This window comes from Macaca thibetana, chromosome 8 (genome assembly GCF_024542745.1).
Source record: "Macaca thibetana thibetana isolate TM-01 chromosome 8, ASM2454274v1, whole genome shotgun sequence".
NCBI classification, from domain to species: Eukaryota; Metazoa; Chordata; class Mammalia; order Primates; family Cercopithecidae; genus Macaca; species Macaca thibetana.
The window spans coordinates 32,657,023-32,681,287 of record NC_065585.1 but is presented as its reverse complement, the minus strand read 5'-3'; the positions used below and the strand labels follow the sequence as shown (position 1 = coordinate 32,681,287).

The 24,265-nt window shown below is 34.4% G+C and overlaps 1 protein-coding gene across 5 annotated transcripts in view; it reads right to left on the bottom strand.

The window, feature by feature from the left end:
* The window catches only part of CSMD3 (CUB and Sushi multiple domains 3), a 1,234,985-nt gene that overhangs the window by 259,403 nt on the left and 951,317 nt on the right, over positions 1 to 24,265 (bottom strand). For all 5 annotated transcript variants that reach the window (XM_050802135.1, XM_050802136.1, XM_050802137.1 and 2 more), the window contains 2 exons: positions 23,479 to 23,666; positions 12,274 to 12,468 (listed from right to left, as the gene is read on the bottom strand). In XM_050802135.1, the coding sequence (XP_050658092.1) occupies positions 12,274 to 12,468; positions 23,479 to 23,666 (383 nt within the window). The remainder of the gene's footprint in view (positions 1 to 12,273; positions 12,469 to 23,478; positions 23,667 to 24,265) is intronic.

Below are 24,265 nucleotides of genomic sequence, written 5' to 3'. Positions count from 1 at the left end.
GTTTAAATGACTTTAAAGGGAAAAACACTCTTTAATAATTTGTTAACTTCTACCAAATTGCTTCAAAAATGTTGTTTTCTTGGGAACGTTTTCTCTAATTTCCAGACTTTTTCAGAAGCCCCCATTATATAGTATTTCATCAATTACTTTTAGGGGAGTAAATACAGTTTGTAATTTTGTATTTATTTTGTATGGCTATTTGATTAATGTCTATATCTATCTCTAGTCTATAAGATCTATCAGATCAAAGTTTCCATGTCTTCTCTGCATACTATTTGTACCTCTGGAGCCTAGCATAGTTGTTGTTTTTATAATAGGCTTCCAATAAATATACGCTGTATTAGGAAAAAAGACAAAATATAAGTTATTAGTATCTTGCTATTGACTAAATACATGGAGTATAAAACTCATAGACTTAAAAAATCCTTCCATTTAGGATAGCGTGGTAGAACACAATATAAAACAGCACATTGGAATCAGGTTTAGGTTTAGGCTGGGCACGGTGGCTCATTCCCATAATCCTAGCACTCTAGGCAGAGTCAGGTGGATCACTTGAGGTCAGGAGCTTGAGACCAGCCTAGCCAACATGGCAAAATTCCATCTCTACTAAAAAAAAAAAAAAAAAAAAACTTAGTCAGGCATGGGAACAGGTGCCTATAATCCTAGATACTCGGGAGGCTGAGGCAGGAGAATCACTTGAACCCAGGAGGCAGAGGTTGCAGTGAGCCAAGATTGTGCCATTGCACTCCAACCTGGGCAACAGAGTGAGACTCCATCTCGAAAAAGAGAGAGAGAAAAAAAAAAAGGTTTAGGTTTAAATTCCAGCTTCAGTCTTTACTGACTGAGTAGCCTCAGGACAGAGGGAAATATAAACTTGAACTGAAACAGTAAGTGTCTGTTAGATCTGGTATATAGCGTGGGTTTAGGTAAAATGAATTAGGGAACTGCCCTGATCTACTCCAGAATCTTCTGCTGGCAATATAATGAGGCTTTTATAAGGCCTTAGGAAAATGAACTAACCTCATCAATCTCAGGAGGATACAAAGCTTAGAAGTAATAGCAGGAGAAACTTTCTTAGTAGTTTGCCAAACTGCTCCCTTGATAGAGGTAGGAAAACATTTAAGTGATCCTGCATTGAGCATTGTCACTCTCTAGGAGAAGCTCATGGCTTTTATTTTCTTCTCTTAATTTTTATCTAAGGATCAAGAGCAGAGTACTCCATCCCAAAGAAGAGGAAGCCATAATGTCAATTCTACTGTTTCTCAGTGATTGAGGTCACTGCCTGGCTGTTGAAGGTCAAGATGGATGTGGTTCTCTATTTTTGTTTAACTCTTTATCTTCTAGAAGCCTGGGGTGAAATAAGACTACTAGTACCATTGGCTCTTATTCCACCTCAGACTTCTAAAAAAGAGAACGTGGCCCGTCTTCCTTCCCTTATATTTCAGGAGCTCTTCTCCTTGTTCCAGAAATTTGGATGAAGAAGAAAAATGTCTGTATTTTCTCTAGACCTAACTGAATTTTTTTTTCTAACTGAATTTCAGCATTTCTCTTAATTACAAATGTAGGTAACAAAGCACATGAGTAGGAAAAGTTAACTGGGACTTTACCACCAGTAGAAATTATAGATTTTTTATATTGCATTATAATTGTTTCAGACACCTCAAAATGTTGTATATGCTCATCACTATTGAAAATTATAGTAGTTATGAGACCTCTCACTAGAAGTTCTAATTTACTGCATTAGGTAAGAAGCATATATATCCTCACATAAAAAATGTGTATTTTTAATTTTAGTTTTTATATATTATAATAACTGTCTTTAAATATTATTGATTTCCCCTCTAAGCCTATGTGCTTTATTTTATTTTAAGCACTTAAAAATATTATTCTAATAAGGGGACCATAAGCTTCATTGGAGTGCACAAAAAGTTTAAAAAAAACCCTGTTCTAATTAGGTTACTCCCAAACCACCATTCTTTCTCTTTGTCATGCTCTGTCTATTCTTTCCCTCAAAAGAGATTGTCTCAGAGATGGTTGTTGTGGCCCAATAAAATCTGGAAAATATTAGTTTCATTGAATGATCCTTTTTTCTTGCTCTTTTGTCTCTTTTCCCAACAGGATAGATCAATTGTTCTCTGAATCAGAAAGGTCCCAAAACTCAGGTTTGGAATTTAGGGAGTAATATCCAGTTTTAGGGTTAGCTTAAGCTTAAGACTGTTTGGAACCACAGTCTAAATACAGTTCAGCTTTCCTCACTAACTCTCCTATTTGGTTCAGTCTAACTCACTCGATTTGTGGTTTTGGATTAGGGATCAAATTTCCTGCTGCAGAAAGAGCTCTAACTTGTCTTCTTTTAAGCATACATCTCCCTTATGCATCTTAGAGTGCATTGTTTGCTGGTTAAAGTGCAAATGTAAAACAATGAAGTTTCTTTGTATACTAAAGGGGAGGGAAGCAACAAACCTACTCCCCTCCTTTAGAATTTCCCTTAGAAAACATAATCAGCATACCTTTTGATTTTCTAGTGCAAGGTCACCAGCCTTCTGACCCTTGAACCTTCTGACCCTTGAACCTTCTGACCCTTGAACACATACTTCTGACAATAACTGAAGGTTCTTACTTGAGGTATACCAGAGACAAGGCACATCAATTGGTCTATCAAGAAGATAAAATAAAATTTAATAACTCCTTTTTTACCCTATTGTATAAATCTGTGTGATTCTGTCTAGTCTTTGTAGTGTCTTTCATAGACCACCTGCAATGTGCATTGCATTCTAGATGTGCTTATTTAATAATAAAACTAATTTCTTTCTTTTCTAGGTTTTGTGGAACAAACTCTATTAGTAGGATTTTTAGTTCCCCAACAAAAGTAAAAATTTGACTATCCTTAAATTTCTTGTGTTATTATTACCTTAATACCATTTGAATCTTGCCATGCCTTCTAACAATTACTGTTATATACTTTATTTTCTTCACTTGTAAGAAGAGAATTACTAAGTTTATTCAATATATATATATATATACACACACACACACACACGGTTCAGTAAAACTGACAATACATCAGGAAGGCACATTTGAGGTCTCACCTAAATGTAGACTATATGGTAGTGGAGAATGGGGTACATCTTCATACAATGAGAAGCCATGTGACTGTCCATCTGGAGATATGGTTTAAATATGAACCCCAAGTCAATGGTAAAAATAAAATGCAGATTGAGCATCCCTAATTCAAAACGCAAAATCCAAAATGATCCAAAATCTGAAATTTTTGAGCACCAACATGACATTCAAAGTTCATGTTCAAAGGAAATGCTCATTGGAACATTTTAGATTTGGGATTTTCAGACTAGGGGTGCTCAACTGGTAAGTATAAATGCAAATATTCCAATATACAAAAAAATGTGAAATCGGAAACACTCTAGCCCAAGCATTGTGGATTAGGCATTCTCAACCTGTATACTCTGAATGATAGGCATTGATTTGCAAATTGCTTCCTACATTGGCTGCTCCACATAGTATGCCCCAGAATCCACAGCAGGAGGGATTTGTTTATAACAATATTAATGATTAATGATTCTCTAGATTAGCATCCAGGAGGCAAACTGGAGACAGAGTGTATGTAAGTGTCAGAAAAATAGCAAGTGCTCAGTAGCATTAGCCTCTCTTTTTGTTTCCATTTAAATAATAATTTCCCCCCATCATATGAAAACAAAATATGCTTTGGTTTTATCACAATGCAATACAAAATACATTAAAATACATTACGCTTCTCTATCGAAAACCTTTCCAACACATAATCTGTGTATTTTATCCATGAACAAAATTCCTGTGTGCTGCTGATGAAAAGCAGGTATTTGATGATACACAGACATGTTTTAATTATACTACATGCTTAAATGATATCAAATGCCAATGGCTCAGTATATTAGATTAGATAATCTCTATATACACTGATAATGAAATGAGACTCTAGACTTATTTCACACCCCCCAAAAATTTTGTAAACCTTAAGGACATTTGACATAAAAATAACTGAAATAAAAGTGTAGTTATTTATGTCTGAATTATATATACCCAAACAATATGATTTCATTAAAAGTAAGGCATATGAGGTTACCAATTAGAGATGACTTTAAAGTTGGAAAGCTATAATTATAAAATTGATTTCTTATTTTTTGGTTTGTTTGTTTCAAAGTTTTTTCTTTATCACTCCACATATACTTGGAAGTTGAACAGAGAATGGTGCCAGACCACTGGATGTCTAATCTTAACATATTTGCATTTAGGCACTTTTGACTGAACTTAGAGGTCATCAGTGATTGAGTTACTTAAATATATATATATGTGTGTGTGTGTGTGTGTGTGTGTGTGTATGTGTATATATATGTGTGTGGGTGTGTATATATATATATATATATATATTTTTTTTTTTTTTTTGCAGAATCCAGATCTTATATCAGCATAAGTGAAACAAAGGTATTGAAAAAAACAGAGCTGGCACTGGCTAATATATCTATATAGGCCTTTGTATACTGTTCAGAGTTGCATTTTAGATGAAATACAAAAATGCACTTAAGATGAAAAATTTTATCAGGTTTTTTTTTTGTTTATTTGTTTGTTTGATTTTTTTGTAGGAATTTACATTCTCTTAATTCTCATACTTAGCCTGGAGGAAGATTTCAATCTCACCACTTATTCTTAGTGCCATACATCATTTGTAAAACACTAAACCACTTAAAATATTCCAGGCACTCTTTGGTTCTGGAGATACAAAAAGGCCAATACAAAGTTCTTTGCAGAATTAACCAGCCTACCTATAGGGCAGTGATTAAGATCATGGCTTCATAAGAAGACTGCTAAGCATGTGTGACTTTGAACAAGTGGCTGAACCTCTCTCTGTGTCTTGGTTTCCTCATCTGTAAAATGAGAACATGAACAGTCTCTATTTCATGGCATTATGGTGAAATACAAAATAATATGTAATATTATTATTACCAGCTTGATACAGGTAAGCTGTCATCTGTCAACAATCCTCCTCCCTATGCTCTTGTTCTACTGAATTGCTTGAAATTCCACCAGCATTTCCATTTGCTCTTTGCTTCTACATGTTTACATACGCTGAACCCGAGTTGTGAAACACATAATCTCTTTATGTCCTGTGGTTCACCTAGTTTCTTATTATTTATACTTTTAAAATTCAGTTTATGTATCACTTTCATAAGGAAGCTTACCTGATCTCTCTTCATAACAAGATCAGATGTATCTCCATGCTGTGCTCACAGTACTGTTTTTATTTCTAGCAATGGACTTTACCTGTCTGTATCTCATCAGATTATAAACTCTCTAAGGGCAAGGACCATGTTGATTTCATGTTGTTATCCCCAATTTTTAATGCAGGACCAGGCATAATGGTACTTTTAATACCTGACTAACAGGAATCAACAAATGATCTTTTCTTTGGAATAATTGGTGAACTAGTAGTTCATTAACAGTCCAAATATGTTTATTCTTAGGGTCATATATTATAACTGCCTATTAATTGGATGCTCACTGTATGTTGTAACAGTGGAAAAGATTAAGAATATTTCATTCGTACTGTGGTCAGTACTCTCTAGTTTAATGATTTACCTTTCAAAGTTACGAGGTCCTGAAAGTACTTTGGGCTTTACATACATCAAATAAATCCTTATTCAGGATATAGAGTTGCAATTTTAGAATAGATATTGATTCTGTCCTGGGAGCTCTGAGGAGCAGGGGGATGGTAAATAGGAATTTTCTTCTAGTAAGAAGACAAGAGATTAGATGCCTGAAAGAAACGAGAGAGCTAGCCAGCCAGAGAGCTGGGGTAAAAGTAATACAAGCCGAAAGAACAGCATGTGCAAAAGAGGTGGGGCAGAAGTCTGATCAGTGCTTTGAAGAAATACCAAGAAGGCTAGTATCACTCAAAGAGTGTAGCAGAGGGAGGAAACAATAAAGAGGTCAGGGTGTATATGAGAAGATGAAGTAGAATTTTGGATTATAGGATCTTTGGCATTTATTCTGATTTGGGAAGCCATTGGTGGATTTTGAGTAAATATGATATAATCTGAACTATGCTCAAAAGATGACTGTATTGTTGTTTGGAAGATACTATATGGAGAACAAAGGAAGGAGAAAAACTAGTTAGGAGAGAGGAAAAGAGGTAAGAGATGGCAGATGCTCTGGACAAGGGTAGAGCTGTGCCATTAGATAAAATAAGTCAAGGCAACATGATTAGGTGAGATAAATCAAGCAATGAATATTAAAGGGAACATCTGAAATCTGCCACTATTTTTGTTTTATTACCTTTATTTAATATTGAGTGAGATTATGGACAAGAATGACATATGACTTCTACTTTAATTTAGTATGTCTGTATATAACTAAATTACTACAGAGTTTTAAAAGATCCTTTTTAAAGTAAGAAAAATAAAAAGGGAAGAAATTATTTTCTAAACACATTTTTTTTTTAAATCATGAAAGGAATGTAGGTACAGATATGCTGTTCTGCTATCATTTAATATATATGACAATATCATGAGATAAACTGCAGAGTTTCTCATCACTGAGCAGGACTTACCACAGGATGCAATCATTTTGGATCTATTTCTGACAAATATAATCTCCCAGTGTCCACCTTAAGCTCTTAAAAACATTTTCTTCTGATTTAAAATGTACACTTAATCCTAAATCATGATAAAATTCTATCTTCTAAAATAGACAAACTTTATAAATTAATATGGTTTAGTTTGAGTTTGCAGATATTTAACAAGAGCCTGTTTATATAAATTAAGGTGTTACATGCTAAACGGGATATATAGCCTATGACTGCATGGAGCTTATGCTCTTCTAGGGTCAGACTAAGACAACATTATAAGAAAAAGCAAAACATAGTTATGTTCTAAGAGTCTACAGAATATGATCATGTTGGTATTTGCTTCTACACTAAAATAAATAAATAAATAAATAAATAAAAAGCTTTCCTTATTTTCACTCCTAGGAATCACAGTTAACTTCCTATTTATGCACTCAAAAGCAATGCCTACCAGTCAGTCACAATTTTATCAGAGATTTTAGTCAGGATACCTACTATGGGATGGCACCTAGGCTGAAAAGCAGCAAAGTGCCAGTCACTTAATTCTCAAACATTGATAAAATTAGGAATAGAGGCATACACATATTAATGTATAGCAAAAGCAATCACTAGAATAACCCCAAATAATATAACTATGAAACACTGAAGAGAGGGACTGTGTATGTTGCATCATCTTTTGTATCAGGGAATCATGAGGTATTATCTACAGTTGGTAAATAAAGAAACAGATCTTTCTATGTTATATGGAGTTATGGGAGGGGCCATCAGAGCAATTAGAAACAGAAATTAGAACCTTCAGCTTCTGACCAATAGGAGGATAAAGAGGGATAAGGCAGATGACCATTGCTTTAAATATAAGCTACTTCTTATTTTTTTCTTAGTTATCACAGGCATATCTCAGATAAAAATACAAAATTTATCTTAAAAAATACAAAATAATTTGTTTTTATGAACAATGAACCCTCTGGATTATTACGCATACTTTAAATACTAAATTTGACTTTTAAGTATTAACTTAGGCCAGGTGTGGTGACTCATGACTGTAACCTCGGCATTGTGGGACACCAAGGCGGGAGGATCACTTGAGGCCAGTAGTTCAAGACCAGCCTGGGCAACATAGTTAGACACTGTTTCTGCAAAAAAATAAAAATAAAAAATTAGCTGGGTGTGGTGGCACATGCCTGTAGTCCCAGCTACTTGAGAAGCTGAGGTGGGAGAACTGCCTGAACTTGGGAAGTACAGGCTTTAGTGAGCCATGGTTGTACTACTGCACTCCAGCATGGGTGACAGAGTAAGACCCTGTCTGGAAAAAAAAAAAAAAAAAAAAAAAAAGTATTATGTTGTTACATCTGAAAGTCAGCCAGTCCTGTGTGTAAGTGCTGAGGAAAAATAATTAGATATGTGTGACATTGATTAGGAAACTAAAATATATCAAATGCTCCTCATTGTGTGACAGTGACAGCCACAGACCAATGTTTAAAATAAGTTATTTAATATGATTTTCCAACAACCTTGCAAATTACACAATATCTTATGATTAGATATACTAAATAAATAAATTGAAAAGTAACACAGAAACCCAGACATTAAAAAAAAAAAAATCATTGTTTAGTATTAAATATATCTAGTTCTAAAACAGAATTTTTTTCCCCAACTATACTAGAAATTATTGGTTGCAATCATAAACTTATCTTAAACTTTTTTTCTAATAGCTTAAAGAGTTCACTGGATAAATTTTATTTGATTTCCATAACATCATGTCCATTTTGATTAAAAGTCTAATGATACTTAATTGGTGGTAAAAATGATCTCTTACGGAAATTTTTAAATACTCAACACCTGTTCAATTTTCAGGAGTGAATGAATGTGTGTATTCACATCATAACATAGATAAATTAATTTTAATTAATATTAAAAAGACAGAAGTATATTAGTTAACCAAAACATAACACCCAATGCAAGATGTGATGCATGTTTATCAGCACTTTGCTTCTCTTGGAACACTGCGTTGAAAATCACAACTTCCATATATTTATATTCCAACTTTTGTCAGAAACTTTACTAGATTCTCTGTGTGTGTTGTGTTTACCAATTGAATCTTCACAATAACCTATTGAATTAATAACTACTAATCTAGTTTTAGAGATTTAAAAGTCAAGACTGAGTTTGCCTTAGGTCACAGGTGTCAGAAGACATCTATTTGAATCCAGGTCTGCCGTACGCTCTAAATTGTCTGTAGATATGAACTATTCAACGAACATTAAGTATACTTAATTGGGCCATAATTGATCCAATAAAATGTTTTTGGCTCAAAAGGATTTTTTTTAAAAAAATATTATGGCATATGGAACATTTCATGCTGAAACTGACATTTCTATGACCTATTGGAAAGGAATATGATTATATTAGGTGGGCATATTCTTAGCGAATGTATGCTATACTCTAGTGTTCCTGACTTTTTCACCTGTCATTGAAAGCCATCTACTTAATCATTTATCCCTGTGATTAACATCTATCTTATTAATCTATAGTTTTTTGTGTCCTTTGATATTTCTGCATCAGGACTTTTAGTTATTTTGAATCTGACTCCCAGAAATTTTTCAGAAATTTTCTGTAGTTTCCAAATGATCATTGACAGTAAAATTTGAAAAGTTCTTTTCTATGTTTAGTATGTTTTTTCTAGCTAAATTAGATTATTTAAATTCTAAATTATATAATACTAATTTCTACGGTTCTACATTCTAATATGATACAACAACCCTTTCTCTTAAATTTCCTATAAACTTCCATGCCATCAATCACTTTTTCTCTCTTTGGAACAATTAATTCCAAAGCAGTTATTTCTCTATTTATTCCTTTTATCTTCTGATAGATGAACCATAAATGCAAGTCAAAAATTAACCAGCTGTTCTGGTAAAGATGGACCAATCAGAAGATGTCTTCCATTTCTTTGTTTCTTATAACAATATTTTGAAGTAAAAAATGTTAATTATCCCTATTTCATAGATGAGACAAAATAAACCCAGAGAGGGGTAAGTCAGAAATTGTGCACATGTAATTCTTATAAGTGAATACATTCTTCAACTAGGAAAAATTACCATGTATATTAGATATCAAAAATTGTTGGTTATTTTCACTGAAATTAATAGTAAGAAATGCAATTTATATCATAGCCCAATTCAAACAAACACTTGAATGCATGCAGGTATATATATATATATATATACAGATGTATATTTATTGTATTTTATTTATTTCTTTATATATAACAGGGAAATTTTCCAAAAGTAATATGTACTCTCGGCCGGGTGCAGTGGTTCACTCCTGTAATCCCAGCACTTTGGGAGGTTGAGGTGAACGGATTTCTTGAGGCCAGGAGTTTGAGACCAGCTTGAGCAACATGGCAAAAAACCATCTCTACTAAAAATACAAAAATTATCTGGGTGTGGTGGTGCACACCTGTAATCCCAGCCATTAGAGAGTCTGAGGCAGGAGAATCGCTTGAACACAGGAGGTGGAGTTGCAGTGAGCCCAGATCACGCCACTGCACTCCAGCCTGGGCAGCAGAGCCAGACTCCATCTCAAAAACAAACAAACAAAAATACTCTCTCTATGTTCCTTAAAGCATACTTTTTTCTGGGACTGTAACCTAGTTTAACCATTGTGGAAGACAGTGTGGAGATTCCTTAAGGATCTAGAACAAGAAATACCATTTGACCCAGCCATCCCATTACTGGGTATATACCCAAAGGATTATAAATCATGCTGCTATAAAGATACATGCACACGTATGTTTATTGCAGTACTATTCACAATAGCAAAGACTTGGAACCAACCCAAATGGCCATCAATAACAGACTGGATTAAGAAAATGTGGCACATATACACCATGGAATACTATGCAGCCATAAAAAAGGATGAGTTTGTGTCCTTTGTAGGGACATGGATGCAGCTGGAAACCATCATTCTGAGCATGAGCAAACCATCGCAAGAACAGAAAACCAAAACACCGCATGTTCTCATTCATAGGTGGGAATTGAACAATGAGATCATGTGGACACAGGAAGGGGAACATCACACACCGGGGCCTGTTGTGGGGTAGGGGGAGGGGGGAGGGATAGCATCAGGAGATATACCTAATGTAAATGATGAGTTATACATATGTAACAAACCTGCACGTTGTGCACATGCACCCTAGAACTTAAAGTATAATAAAAAAGTATACTTTTTTCTATTATTTTTATTAACTTTTAATTTAATTTTATTCAATTCACTTATATGTTTATTATGTGCTAGTCACAACCCAATGAATTGATTTTATGATTCACTGTTGGTGACCCATAGTTTGGGAAATCTGTCCTAGATGATATCATTTTTGTGTTAATTTTCATACAATGCATTAGAATCATTTAATGGACTAGGGAGTCTCTAGCAACCCTAAGCAGTGATATCACTGTTTCTCTGTTTTTCCTTTCTCACTGTATCTCCATTCTTATATAGAGTTATATACAAGTATATGATTTTTAAATATGCAGTATTCTATCTCCTTCTAGGCAACCTAATTTCTAGAAGAAATACACATTCTTCCTTATCCTTATTATAGACAAAGATTTATCACCAGCTTTTAATAATATTTAAATTATTAAATTTATCTACTTGGGTTGAAATGTCAGTTTTAGCGTGTTTGTTCCTCATGTACTCAGCCAATATTTTCTGAGCACCTAACATTTTCAGGTACAAATCCTGAGGGCACAAAAATTAGCGTAACAGGCCATAACCCCGTTCTCAGAAGGTTTGCCTATTATTATACGAATATTGCTTTAGAGACACCTGGGAATATAGGCAGTTTTCCAAAATCAGTTCTTTATTGAATTCAACTTAAAAATAATTGATAGGCCGGGAGCGGTGGCTCAAGCCTGTAATTCCAGCACTTTGGGAGGCCAAGACGGGCGAATCATGAGGTCAGGAGATCAAGACCATCCTGGCTAACACAGTGAAACCCCGTCTCTACTAAAAACAAACAAACAAACAAACAAACAAAAAAACTAGCAGGGCGAGGTGGCGGCGACTGTGGTCCCAGCTACTCGGGAGGCTGAGGCAGGAGAATGGCGTAAACCCGGGAGGCGGAGCTTACAGTGAGCTGAGATCCAGCCACTGCACTCCAGCCTCGGTGACAGAGCGAGACTCCGTCTCAACAACAACAACAAAATAATAATAATAATAATAATAATAATTGATAAAATCTCTGCATTGCCAATACCACACTTGTAGATTGTATGTTGAATAGCTGATGTTTTGAAACACAGAAATGACTTTTTTTTTTTTTTTTTCAGACACAGTCTCACATAGTCGCCCAGGCTGGAGTGCAGTGGCATGATCTTGGCTCACTGCAACCTCTGCCTCCCGGGTTCAAGTGATTCTCCTGCCTCAGCCCCCCGAGTAGCTGGGACTATAGGTGCGTGCCACCACAGCCAGCTAATTTTTGTATTTTTGGTAGAGAGGGGTTTCACAATGTTGACCAGGATGGTCTCGATCTCTTGACCTCTTGATCCACCCGCCTTGGCCTCCCAAAGTGCTGGGATTACAGGCATGAACCACCAGTGCCCAGCCGATTTTTCCTAATAATGAAAATTCAGCCATAAAAATATGTTTCTTACCATGACAACTTGGCAAGACTCTATTCCATCCAGGTCTTCCATCATCTCCCATGATACAGGTGAGTGTTGAATAACCTTGAAGAACATACCCAGCATCACAGTAATAGGTGACTGTTGACCCTAATTTATAATCCATTCCGAGTCTGGTGCCATTCATTATATTGCCTGGATCAAAGCAGGACTCTCGGAGTTTTGCTGTAAAACAGTGTTAATATAACATTAATTGCTTTAAAATACAGTTAGCACTCTGTAATACATGGATTCTGCATCTGTGGATTCAGCTAACTGCAGATGGAAAAACTGTACTGCACTGAATATGTACAGACATTTTTTGTCATTACTCCCTAAATAACACAGTATAACAACTGTTTACCTAGTATTTACATCATATCCTGTATTATTGGTAATCTAGAGATGATTTAATGCATATGGGAGGATATATATAAGTTATATGTTCACATCTGTGAATGTTAGTATCTGAGACGTTCTGGTACCAGTTACCCAGGGATACCAAGGGACAACTGACTGTTTTTTATGGACCTTTAAGACATATTCATTTATTTTTCTAACCAAGAAGGAAAAAAGCAGCAGCACCATTTCTGTCTTTGTTTGGGGGCTCAAAGTACAAAGGAGCCCTTATCCATATCTGACAAATTGCTAATGCATATTTATTAGTAAGATAAATAAATTATAAAGATCGTCATAGATCTTCCCATTAAACTTAGTATCTAATGTATATAGTCAAACATAGGGTTTCAGAATTTATTATAAACATTATGTGTGTTATAATCCATGTGTAGGTACCATAAATGAATTACTTTGGGGAAAAAGTAGGACCCCTACAAAAGGTCTTTATTTAAAAGATCTCCCCACAAGTAATGCCCATCCCATGTTACTGAACCTAGAAGTGGTTTTTCTGCCTATGTTGAGCTCAGTTCATTTCACCACCTACCGCAAAATAAAAGACCCTGTTTCTCTGCCCTGCAACAATTTTTCTTACCCTATTTTCTCCAGTCATTCTCCACATTTTTATCGGAGGTCTCCCATTATAAAATAGCAAAACCCAAACCACAATATTTTTGGACAGATTATCTATCCCTATGCAAAACACTTTCAAAGCTAGAAGTAACAGACAGATTGAAAAATAAAATCCTTTCACAACAGAGGAATTGTTTTCATTGTACCCAGATAGTAAACAAAGAGACTGACAGAATATTTTTAAAATATGTAGAGAAATAGAATTAGCTCATTCATTTTATGGCAAAAGTACTATCACACTTTGTTGTTAACAGATCTGGATGAGGCCTTGAGATTATTTCCATTTTGTGATTATTGATTACTTAAAAAATAATAAAGAAATGTACAATGTAAAGGCCATCACAATAAATCAGGATAACAAATGTAGTGATTTTCTACATTAGAATATTTTTTGTTTTAATAAGAAATCAGAAAGTGGGTATGTCTCTGAATATGAGTCATGGAATCTTTGGAATTTAAGTCAATGATATCTTGGTGTTTGGCTACTACAAACATTTTTATATCAAAATATAATTAATTACACCAATAAGAATATGTTTCTTGCATTCATAAAAGTTTGCAAAGAGTTTATTGTACTTTAACATATATAAGAAATAATGAGAAATCTGTGCTTTAAGAAGAACACTATATATAATTTCTCCCAATTCAACTAAAGAGGAAATGGTGGAACCAAACATTTAAATAATTTTAATAGAATATCAGAGAAATGAAAAGGGTTCTTTCCCTCTCTCTTTTTCTTTCTTTCTTTTTCTTTCTTTCTTTCTCTCTCTCTTTTCTTTTCTTTCCTTTTCTTTTTTCTTTTCTTTCTTTCACTACTTAAGGGCTCACTACCCTACTAACTCTAGAAATGTAGCAGTGGACAATCAGAAAATGTTCTGGCGCTCATGGAAATTACAGTCTGTTAAAGAAAGGAATTACATTAAATAAAGACTTGAAATTCTGGAATGCTGTGTAAAGGGAAGCATTCAGGAACCTCACTGAAAAAGTGGTATCTAAAGTGAGCATTGAGAGAATAAGGAACAGATTAGGTGAAAAGGCGATGAAAATTTTGTAGGGGAGGAGGTGTGCTGACATGTGCAAGTAGATAAATGTGATTCCTGAGTTTCAAACCAGAGCTAAATGACTTGATGTTCTCCCAAGCACACACATACACATACACACACTGATGCACATACACAAAATTTGCACTCCATACATTATACTCAGCTGCTCTATAAAAATTTTGTCCCAAACCATGGAATATATTTCTTTTCATATAAAATACTCACACAACTCTTTTTATGCAAGAACCAGCAGGGTGACTACTTAATTTGGTCACTAAGAATGGGGCTTTAGTGATGCAGGGATTGATTTGTTTATTTATAAAAATAAAACCTTACATTGTACCTTCCCTTAAACAAGCAGGAAAACGCAATATAATTTTTAGACAGAACAGAAACCTGTCATTTACAGCTGGACTTCGTGAAATTGAACTAAGTCCCTGGAGGGTAAACGAAGGATTTAAATTTCTGTTTAAAAGAATTAATCTTGTTGACAAGTCTATTCTCCTAATATTCATCTTTTGAAAAATTTGCTTTCTTCTTCCTTGAAGTTTTCCCCAATGTTTCAGTAAACTGTCAGTGAAACTGTAATGCAAGCATCCTGTTTTTTGAGGAAAGGGAAACATGTTTGACAAATTTAAAAATATTGAGTCTGCAACAATTTTACAATGCTAGTCTCAATTTAAGAGAACGCACTTATCTCGTTATAATGTTTATATACTGTTTTAAATCCTTGGTGACTAGCTTTCTATGAATAATACTGCCTTTGTTTATATCCATGTATGCCGTAGCAATTACACCTGGAAATTTCGAAAACACCTGGAGAATACTTATATAAATGTCTAGGCAGTAGCTGGAAAGCTGATTTTAGTTTCCAAATAAAAATTATGAGGCAGACAAGTTATTAGCATTATTTTTATGTATAATTAATTTTATCTGCTTAATAGTGATTTGCCTACTGAACAGATACTAGGTAAAAGAGTATTTTGCCTCCTTATAGTCTCCAAATAAAATATGTCAGAAGATATATTTTAGATCTGCTGCATCTCAAATATTTTAGTTTTATTTTAAAATTATTTCTGCTAAATATAAATAGATGTATGTATGCATGTGTGTGTGTATATATATATATATAAGTTTTATTAGAGCTAGAAGTGAACATATACAATAAAGCTTACATCTTAATTTTTAATTAAAGGCAATAACAAATGCTGGTGAGAATGGGGAGAAAAGGCAAACCTCGTACACTGTTGAGGGGGATGTAAATTAGCACAGCCACTATGGAGAACAGTATCAACAGTATAGAGGGTCCTCAAAAAACTAAAAATAGAACTACCCTATGATCTAGCAATCCCACTGCTAGTATATATCCAAAAGACAGAAATCAGTATATCGAAGAGATATCTGCACTCTCATGTTTTTTGTAGTACTGCTCAGAATAGTCAAGATTTGGAAGCAACCTAAAGTGTCCATCAACAGACAAATATATTTTAAAAAGTGGCATAGGCCGGGCGCGGTGGCTCACGCCTGTAATCCCAGCACTTTGGGAGGCCGAGGCGGGCGGATCACAAGGTCAGGAGATCGAGACCACGGTGAAACCCCGTCTCTACTAAAAATACAAAAAATTAGCCGGGCGCGGTTGTGGGCGCCTGTAGTCCCAGCTACTCGGGAGGCTGAGGCAGGAGAATGGCGGGAACCCGGGAGGCGGAGCTTGCAGTGAGCCGAGATCGCGCCACTGCACTCCAGCCTGGGCGACAGAGCGAGACTCCGTCTCAAAAAAAAAAAAAAAAAAAAAAAAAAAAAAAAAAAAAAAAAAAAAAAAAAAAAAAAAAAAAAGTGGCATATATATACAATGAAGTAGTATTCCGCCATAAAAAAGAATGAAATATCTGTAACAACATGGATGGAACTGGAGGACGTAAGTGAAATAAGTCAGGCACAGAAAGACAAATTTTGCATTTTCTTACTTATTTGTGGGAGCTAAAAATTAAAAACAATTGAACTCATGGAGTTAGAGACTAGAAGGATAGTTACCAGAGGCTGGGAAGGGTAGTGGAGGTGTTGGGGGAAAAATGGGGATAGTTAATGGGTACAAAAAATAATTAAAAAGAATGAATAAAATCTAGTATTTGATAGCACAACAGTGTGACTATAGTCAATAATAATTTAATTGTACGTTTAAAAATAACTAAAAGAGTAGAGTTTGTTTCTAATACAAAGGATAAATGCTTGAGATTATGAATACCTCATTTACCCTGATGTTAGTCATTACACGTTGCATACCTGTATCAAAATATCTCATATACTCCCTAAATGTATACACCTACTGTATACCCACAAAAATTAAAAATAAAAAAGGAAAACTTTTCATGTTTTTACTCATTTGTAGTAGATAAAAAATTGAAATAATTGAACTTGTAGAGACAGAGAGTAGAATGACCGTTACCAGAGGCTGGGAAAGGTAAGGGGTGGGAAGTGCGGATAGTTAATGGTATGAAAACAAAGTTAGATAGAATGAATAAGGATCTAGTCTTTGATAGCACAACAGGGTGACTACAGTCAACAATAATTTATTGTATATTTAAAAATAACTAAAAGAATATAATTGGAATGTTTGTTACATAAATAAATGATAAATGCTTGAGGTGATGGATACCTCATTTACCTTGACAATGATTATGACACATTGTGCACCTGTATCAAAATATCGCGTGTACTCCATAAATATATACATACCTACTATGAATCTGTAAAAATTAAAAATTTTAAAAGGAAAAAGACCACTAATTACTTTCTAAGTGCTATAGAAACCAACATGCTTAAGTCAAGATATGTGATATATGTTACAAAAGATAAAGAAAAATATCTTTACTATCTGGGGCCTCAAGGTATATGTCCATTTATTTGGGTGTGCATATTTTTATGTTGAAAATAATGAGATGTTCATTTTTCAGTCATTATAAACATCAGCACCACTTTGTCAGCCTTAAGAAACTGGACAAATAGACAGGAAACATTTATTAAAATAAGAATAGGAAATAAGGAAGCTGATAAGACAGACCTTGGAGACCCTGAAGTGGGCAATGAGATTTTCCCATAAACAGGGCAGGGGGTTTGGGTTTGAGGACCAGGTTAGAGAATTAATGAGATTGGATCTCGGGAACATTATTATAAGGAAATATTATCTGGTGTATACAAATAACACTTGGTGGAATTGTGTCTAAATGGGTACTGGTATAGTAGGTGAAGACAGTGGGTGGGGAAGAAGGATGTAGTTAATGGGATAATTATGTATTTCTCTCTACCTATGCTTATATTTTTCTTTGCCTTTATTCTTAAAGGTAACAATAATTTATGTAGTCTTGTGCAAATCATTTTAACAATTAGATTTTCAATTGTATCCTTTGTAAAATGGGGATAACAATACTTATAAGGTTGTTCTGTAATGTTTTTATTGCATTTATACATGCATTATCTATATCCTTCCCATGCCTACTAATGAGGTCTAATCATTGAACCTACAGTAGAGTAAGTGCATAGTAAATAATATCTTTTTTTAAAAAAATTATATTTGTAGTTCTTTATCTATGACAGTATAAATCTTAAGTTTTTGGAAGTGATGAAAACATTGAAATTGATCAAGCGGGGAAATAGGGAAGGATGTATATTTAGCTGAGATAATAGCAAATAGGTTTTTTATCTCAATTGCTTAACTACTTGGCCTTAGTAAGGGCTACATGGAGTGTTACCTAGAAAAAGCATTATAAGGTCATGACCAGTTTCCATGAGAAAGAAAGTCGTAATCAGGACCATCTACCACTGGATTTCTAGTGCGATACTCTTGCTGCAGCTTTTATCATAGTGATATTTGGAAATGTTTTACTAAATATTAATTTACAGTAGAACCTCACTTTATCTCTACAGATTTCCTAAAAGGTTTCTTTCTTTCTTTTTTAAACAGGTCACATGTATAAGCCTTTCAGCTTGCAGGCAGCTATTTCTAAGCCAAGTTCTCACGTATATAAAATTTAGAACAGGAATACAATTCTAAGGTTTCTTACATTTAAAGAATGTTATTATTCTAATATTCAAATTCTGACTTGATTTTAAAACAGAAAACACCTCTTTGCAATGCTCAAAACCAATCGAGTAACAAATTGAATAACTACTGTGTGTGGGCACTATTCTTGGCACTTAGTGTATAGTGGTGAATGAACAGATAAGGGCTTTCCTCTTAAGAAACTTGTATTTTAGAATATGTTTAGGGGGTTACTGGAGTGAGGGGGATGCACATAGTAAGTGAACTTAAAAATAAATAAGTGAATAAATAAGAAAGAAAGTATCAGATATTGACATTATTTGGTAGCAAGTGGAAGATTTTGAAATTAGGAATACAGAAAAAGCAAAAGAAATATAAAGCAAAAAATAAAAGAAAAAGGCTAATAAGTATAAATATACTAAATGCAAGGTATCAAAAAAACCGAAAAAATTCAATTTATATGCACCTGAAAACAGGCTTTCATAATATATAAACAAAAGTGGTAAAAATTTTAAGAAAAATGGCAAGTTAAGAATAGTAGATTTTACCCAACTATTTCAATAATTGCTAGACCAAACAGGTTAAAAAACGGTGAGAAGATGAATATTTAACAATATAACTAGGGAATTTATTGGATGTATATAAAAAACTTGCACTCATTAGATGATACAAATTTCTCTCCTAGTACACAAGAAACATAAATTTTGACAATACAATGGACCACAAAACAAATCCTATGACAAGCCAAAGAATCAGAATCATACATCTCTGATGATGCAAGTAAATTCGAAATTTATAATATAATAAGTTATAGATTAAAATTTTATTTTGATAGTTTGAAATACTTTTAAGTAGCACTTCAGCAAAGAAAAATCATAATGCTATACTTACAACCAATTTAGAATAAAATTATGATAAATGTCTACATATCAAAACTTTTGCATAGCAGCTTAAGAGGTTCTTAAAGAAAATGTGTAGATCCAAAAGCTCATTACCAAAAGAGAAAAAATGCAAATTAATAAGCAGTATTGGCTGGGCGTGGTGGCTTATGCCTGTAATCCCTGCTGTTTGGGTGACTGAGGAGTGCGGATCACAAGGTCAGGAGTTTGAGACCAGCCTGGTCAACATGGTGAAACCCCATCTCTACTAAAGATACAAAAATTAGCCAGGCGTGGTGGGGCACACCCATAATCCCAGCTACTCAGGAGGCTGAGGGAGGAAAATTGCTTTAATCAGGGATGCAAATGTTGCAGTGAGCCAGGATCGCACCACTGCGCTCCAGCCTGGGCGACCGAGCGATACTCCGTCTCAAAAAAAAAAAAAAAAAAAAAAAAAAAAAAGTAGTATTTATCTCAAGAAATGGGGAAAAAGATTAGCAAATCTAGAGACAATAAAAGGGAAGAACTAACATAGATAAAAGCAATATTAATAAAAATATTAAACAATGTTAACAAAAACATGCAGCAGCAAATAAAGTAAGATAAATACTGTGAATATTTTCATGTCAATAAATGTGAAATCATGGATGAAAGGAACTAGTTTTTACAAAGAGTTTTTTAAATCTAAGGTAAAAAAGCAAATCTAAATATATTTACAAACATTAAAATTTCACCACCTTAAGTCACTGGTCCCGTAGTTTTAGTTCTAGAAAACGTTCAAGAAACAGATAATCCTATGTTATACAAACTATTTTCAAGACTAGAAAATTGAGAATGCTCCCAAATTTAGGCAGGTAGTGTAATCTTGGTATCAAAACCAGACAAGGAGAGTATAAGGAAGAAAAATTATAGCTCAATCAGACGGTACTAAATCAATTTGATAATGATACAGGAGTTAAAAAGAAATTACTCAGGCAGATAGTAAAGTTTTTGTTTTAATGAAAAGCAGCCCTCAAATCACTTTCTTTTCTAACACAGAGCCACCTGTAAAATGGAGTTGCAGACATAGACAGGCAAGCCAGAAACTTGCACAGGTGAAGGCCCGCTCACAGTTGTGTCCACAGGAAAAGGCTACCTGGGACTAGGCATGTCCAAAATGGGGGCTCCATCTGCCCTTGCCAAACCTCGAGTACAGGAAGAAGAAGACAATACAGCCCCTGCCAGGCAAAGGCTCCTTTTGCATAAGAAGATTAGGGTGGGGCAACCAGCTTACCCCGCACACTAGGTAAATGTCATACCTGGTCAAACTAGTCTGTGGGTCCTATGTAACTCAGACACCGCCTCCTCAAGCCTGCCTATAAAATCTGACATAGTTAACAGTGGGGCCGGCTTTCCCCTTTCGGCTGCCCCTCTCTTAGGAAAAAGAGAGAGTTGTTCTCCTTTGTCTCTCTCTTTTTTTTTTTTGCCTATTAAATCTTCGCTCCTAAACTCATTCCTCATATTTGTCCCTGTCCTTAATCTTCTTGGCGCCAAATGGCAAACCCTGGGTATTTACCTCAGACAACACCACCACTTCAATAATATATTTTTGTAACAGAGAGTAATAATTCAGAGGCAATATACACCATAGTTAAAACTCGGGACTATAGTTAAAACAATTAATAATAATCGAATGAACTCAGGAGGTGGAGGTTGCAGTGAGCTGAGATCGCCACTGCACTCCAGCCTGGGTGACAGAGCAAGATTCCATCTCAAGGAAGGAAGGAAGGAAGGAAGGAAGGAAGGAAGGAAGGAAGGAAGGAAGGAAGGAAGGAAGGAAGGAAGGAAGGAAGGAAGATGTCAGTATGCAAAATAGGAAAAAGATGCTCAACTTAATAAGGGAAAAGACAATAAAAATGACAATGAGATATCATTTAATAAGATTAGCAACTTGCAAGTTTAACAAAAGCACTGGTTTTTAAAAACTGTGGAATTTCTGAAGCTCTCATCCTCTGATTTTTGAAAGTTTAAATTGATGCAGTCTCTTTAGAGAATAATTCAGCAATACAGAGTTACATTGAAGAGGTTCATACCCTTTGACCTAGTAATCCCACTCTTAGGTATACAGATGATCTAAAAAGAATCTCACAGATATATTCAAGACGACATGTAAAAGAATGTTCATTTCATCATCATTCATTTCTGGTAGTAATAAACTAAAACAGCCTAAATGTCTATCAGCAGAAAAATTTATATATTAACTTTGATATAGCCATATGGTGGAGTATCATAAAGGACTTAATAAATAAAAGGTATATGCTTCTAACTTTGATAAATCTCAAAAACAATGTAAGGGGCCAAATCAATTTTCAGAAGGATACATACATAATAAAAATACAAAATTTGTATGAAAATAAGAAATATAAAAATATGTACAAGCATAAATACATGGAAAGGATAAGTATAAAATTCAGGATTAGGGGGAATACCAGCATGAAAAGAGCAGGAATGTCTGAAAAATGACCTTGAATGCTCATTATGGTTTGCCTACATGGTCAGCTAGCCAGGTTCCCACGAATGGTAAGGGAATTATCTACCAGGTGGTTAGAGTGACGTTGCGGTCAAGCTCTCTCTCCCTAAAAGAGTTTCTAACCCATAAACCCAAGGTCTAAACTTCCCCCAAGCATCTTCTGATACAGAGCAGGTAGCATTTGCAGAAAACCTCAATAAACAGCCAGCACCCTAAACCTCACTGTCTGTGCCAAATGTCCTGTACATTTTCCTACTAACAAGGCCATTTTCCTACTTTTTCTTGTGAAATGAGAGACTTATGGAGGGATCAGGCTTTCCACTGCAATGAAAACAATACTGTTTAAGTCCAGCAGTTACCCTTGACCTGGCATACAGTTCTAAGTGATGACAGAGATATTGGAGGACTCCAAGCATCTGTTTCTTGCTGACTTGTGAGTTTCATTTCCCTAAAAACGTCTTTCTTACCCATATTATGTGTTGTTGTGAAATTTATTGTGACCTCTTATGATAGCCCTGAAGAGACTAACCCCTGTTCCTATGGCAAATGCAAAAGGAGTTTCCATTGTATATGTGATATTTGATTTTTTAAGACAAGAATAAAGAGATCTGAAGCAAATATAGCAGAATGATAATTTTTGTCAAGTTGGCTGATGGATGCTTTGGAGTTCATTATTCTATATATAAGTTTCAGTTATTGAAAATATTAAACAAAAGGTGGTAACAAATCAAAGCATGTATTTTCAGAAATCAGTTGATAACTTGAGATGAATTATCAGTATGCCCTTCATGGACTCAGTAGTTGCAAAATAAATTTAAAGTTTATGCAATCTAAATATAAATCTGTTCCTGTAGACATAAACTACAAAATTTTAGAAAAATATAATTATAAATATCCATAGGCATTCTAATACAATTCATTTAAGCACTAGCAGAAGTATTCTAAAACATTATAACTATACTTGTTTTCCTTATTATGAATATTGACATATTTAAATATCTGTGTACATTTTCTTAGAGACAGGGTCTTGCTCTTCCAGGCTGGCCTGCAGTGCATGATCATATCTCACTGCAGCCTTCATCTCCTGGGCTCAAGTGATCCTCCTGCCTCAGTCTCTTGAGTAGCTGGTACTACAGATGTATGCCACCCCTCTTGACTAATTAAAAAATAAATGTACAGATGTGCTCTCACTATGTTTCTTAGGCTGGTCTCAAACTGCTGGGCTCAAGTAATTCTCCTGCCTTGGCCTCCCAAAGTGCTAGGATTACAGGCATGAGTGATGGCACCCAACTTACATGTTTTCTGAAATACAATTATCCTCCTACTTTGTTCCCTTTATCACTGAAAGTGTTCTCCAAATGAAGGTATTTGACTGAAACTTCAGCTTCTAAAAAAATGAGACTTTTTTTGTATGTTTTGTTTTTTAATATTGTGTGGCTCCAGCCAACTCCTCCAATATACTAATTGTTAATTTGTTTGCCTGATACATTTCCTTTGGTAGTAATTAGGGAAATGCTAATTTCTTTCTCACTAATAAGAAAGGTCTACTGTGAGAACGCTTTTATGAGATGAACTGTACATAGTCTGCATTTAAAAATGCACATAAAAGTAACCACTAACAATGGGCAATACAAAATTATTCTCCTGTATAAAATATCTATAATTTAAATCATGATACTAACATGGAATATTCATATTTACCTTTGTATTCTAGATGAAATCCAGTGTAACTAACAGATCCATCACTCCGAAAAGCCAAATGCATTGTATTTGAGCTGCTTTCTATTCTCTCTGGTAACTTGCTGTCTTGAAAACTTCCAATCAGTGGGCTATTACTGTCTGGTCCATCATAGATATAGAGGAAGTCATAGTTTGGTTCTATGCTAAAACTAAAAAAAAAAAAAAAGAAAAGAAAAGAAAGAAAAGGAAGTAGGATAATTATTATTAGGCTATTAGTCATAATAGTTACATGATCAAACATTAATTCAGTGCTTAACAATAATAAAAGACACTGTTAAAATAAGCTAATATAAAAAATCACCTGGCAACAACATATTTAATATAAATATCAAATAAGCAGGGGAAAAGAAAAAAAAACTTGACATTTTTACATATTTTTAAGTTGACATTGTATGCAGAGGAAATGAAGTGATTATAAGACAAATAGTTAATTGATGAAAAGATACAGGATTTGGAGTCAGAGAATGTAAGTTCAAGCCTTGTTTCTGCCCTTGTTAGTGACGTGTTCTTATGCAAGTTACTTTATGTGGAGGATAATATGTATTTTTAAAACTTTTTCATCCATATATTTTGCATCATGAAAACACAAACTATTTTTTTCTTCATAAATAGTACTCCAAAGTTTATAAGCATTTTTATTGCTAAAAAATTTAACTCTATATATCAGATAAGGACAAAAGCTGAAATCAAAAGTTGAAATATATTATTTACATTTAAATAACTCAAACGAAGCTTTGCACATTGTATT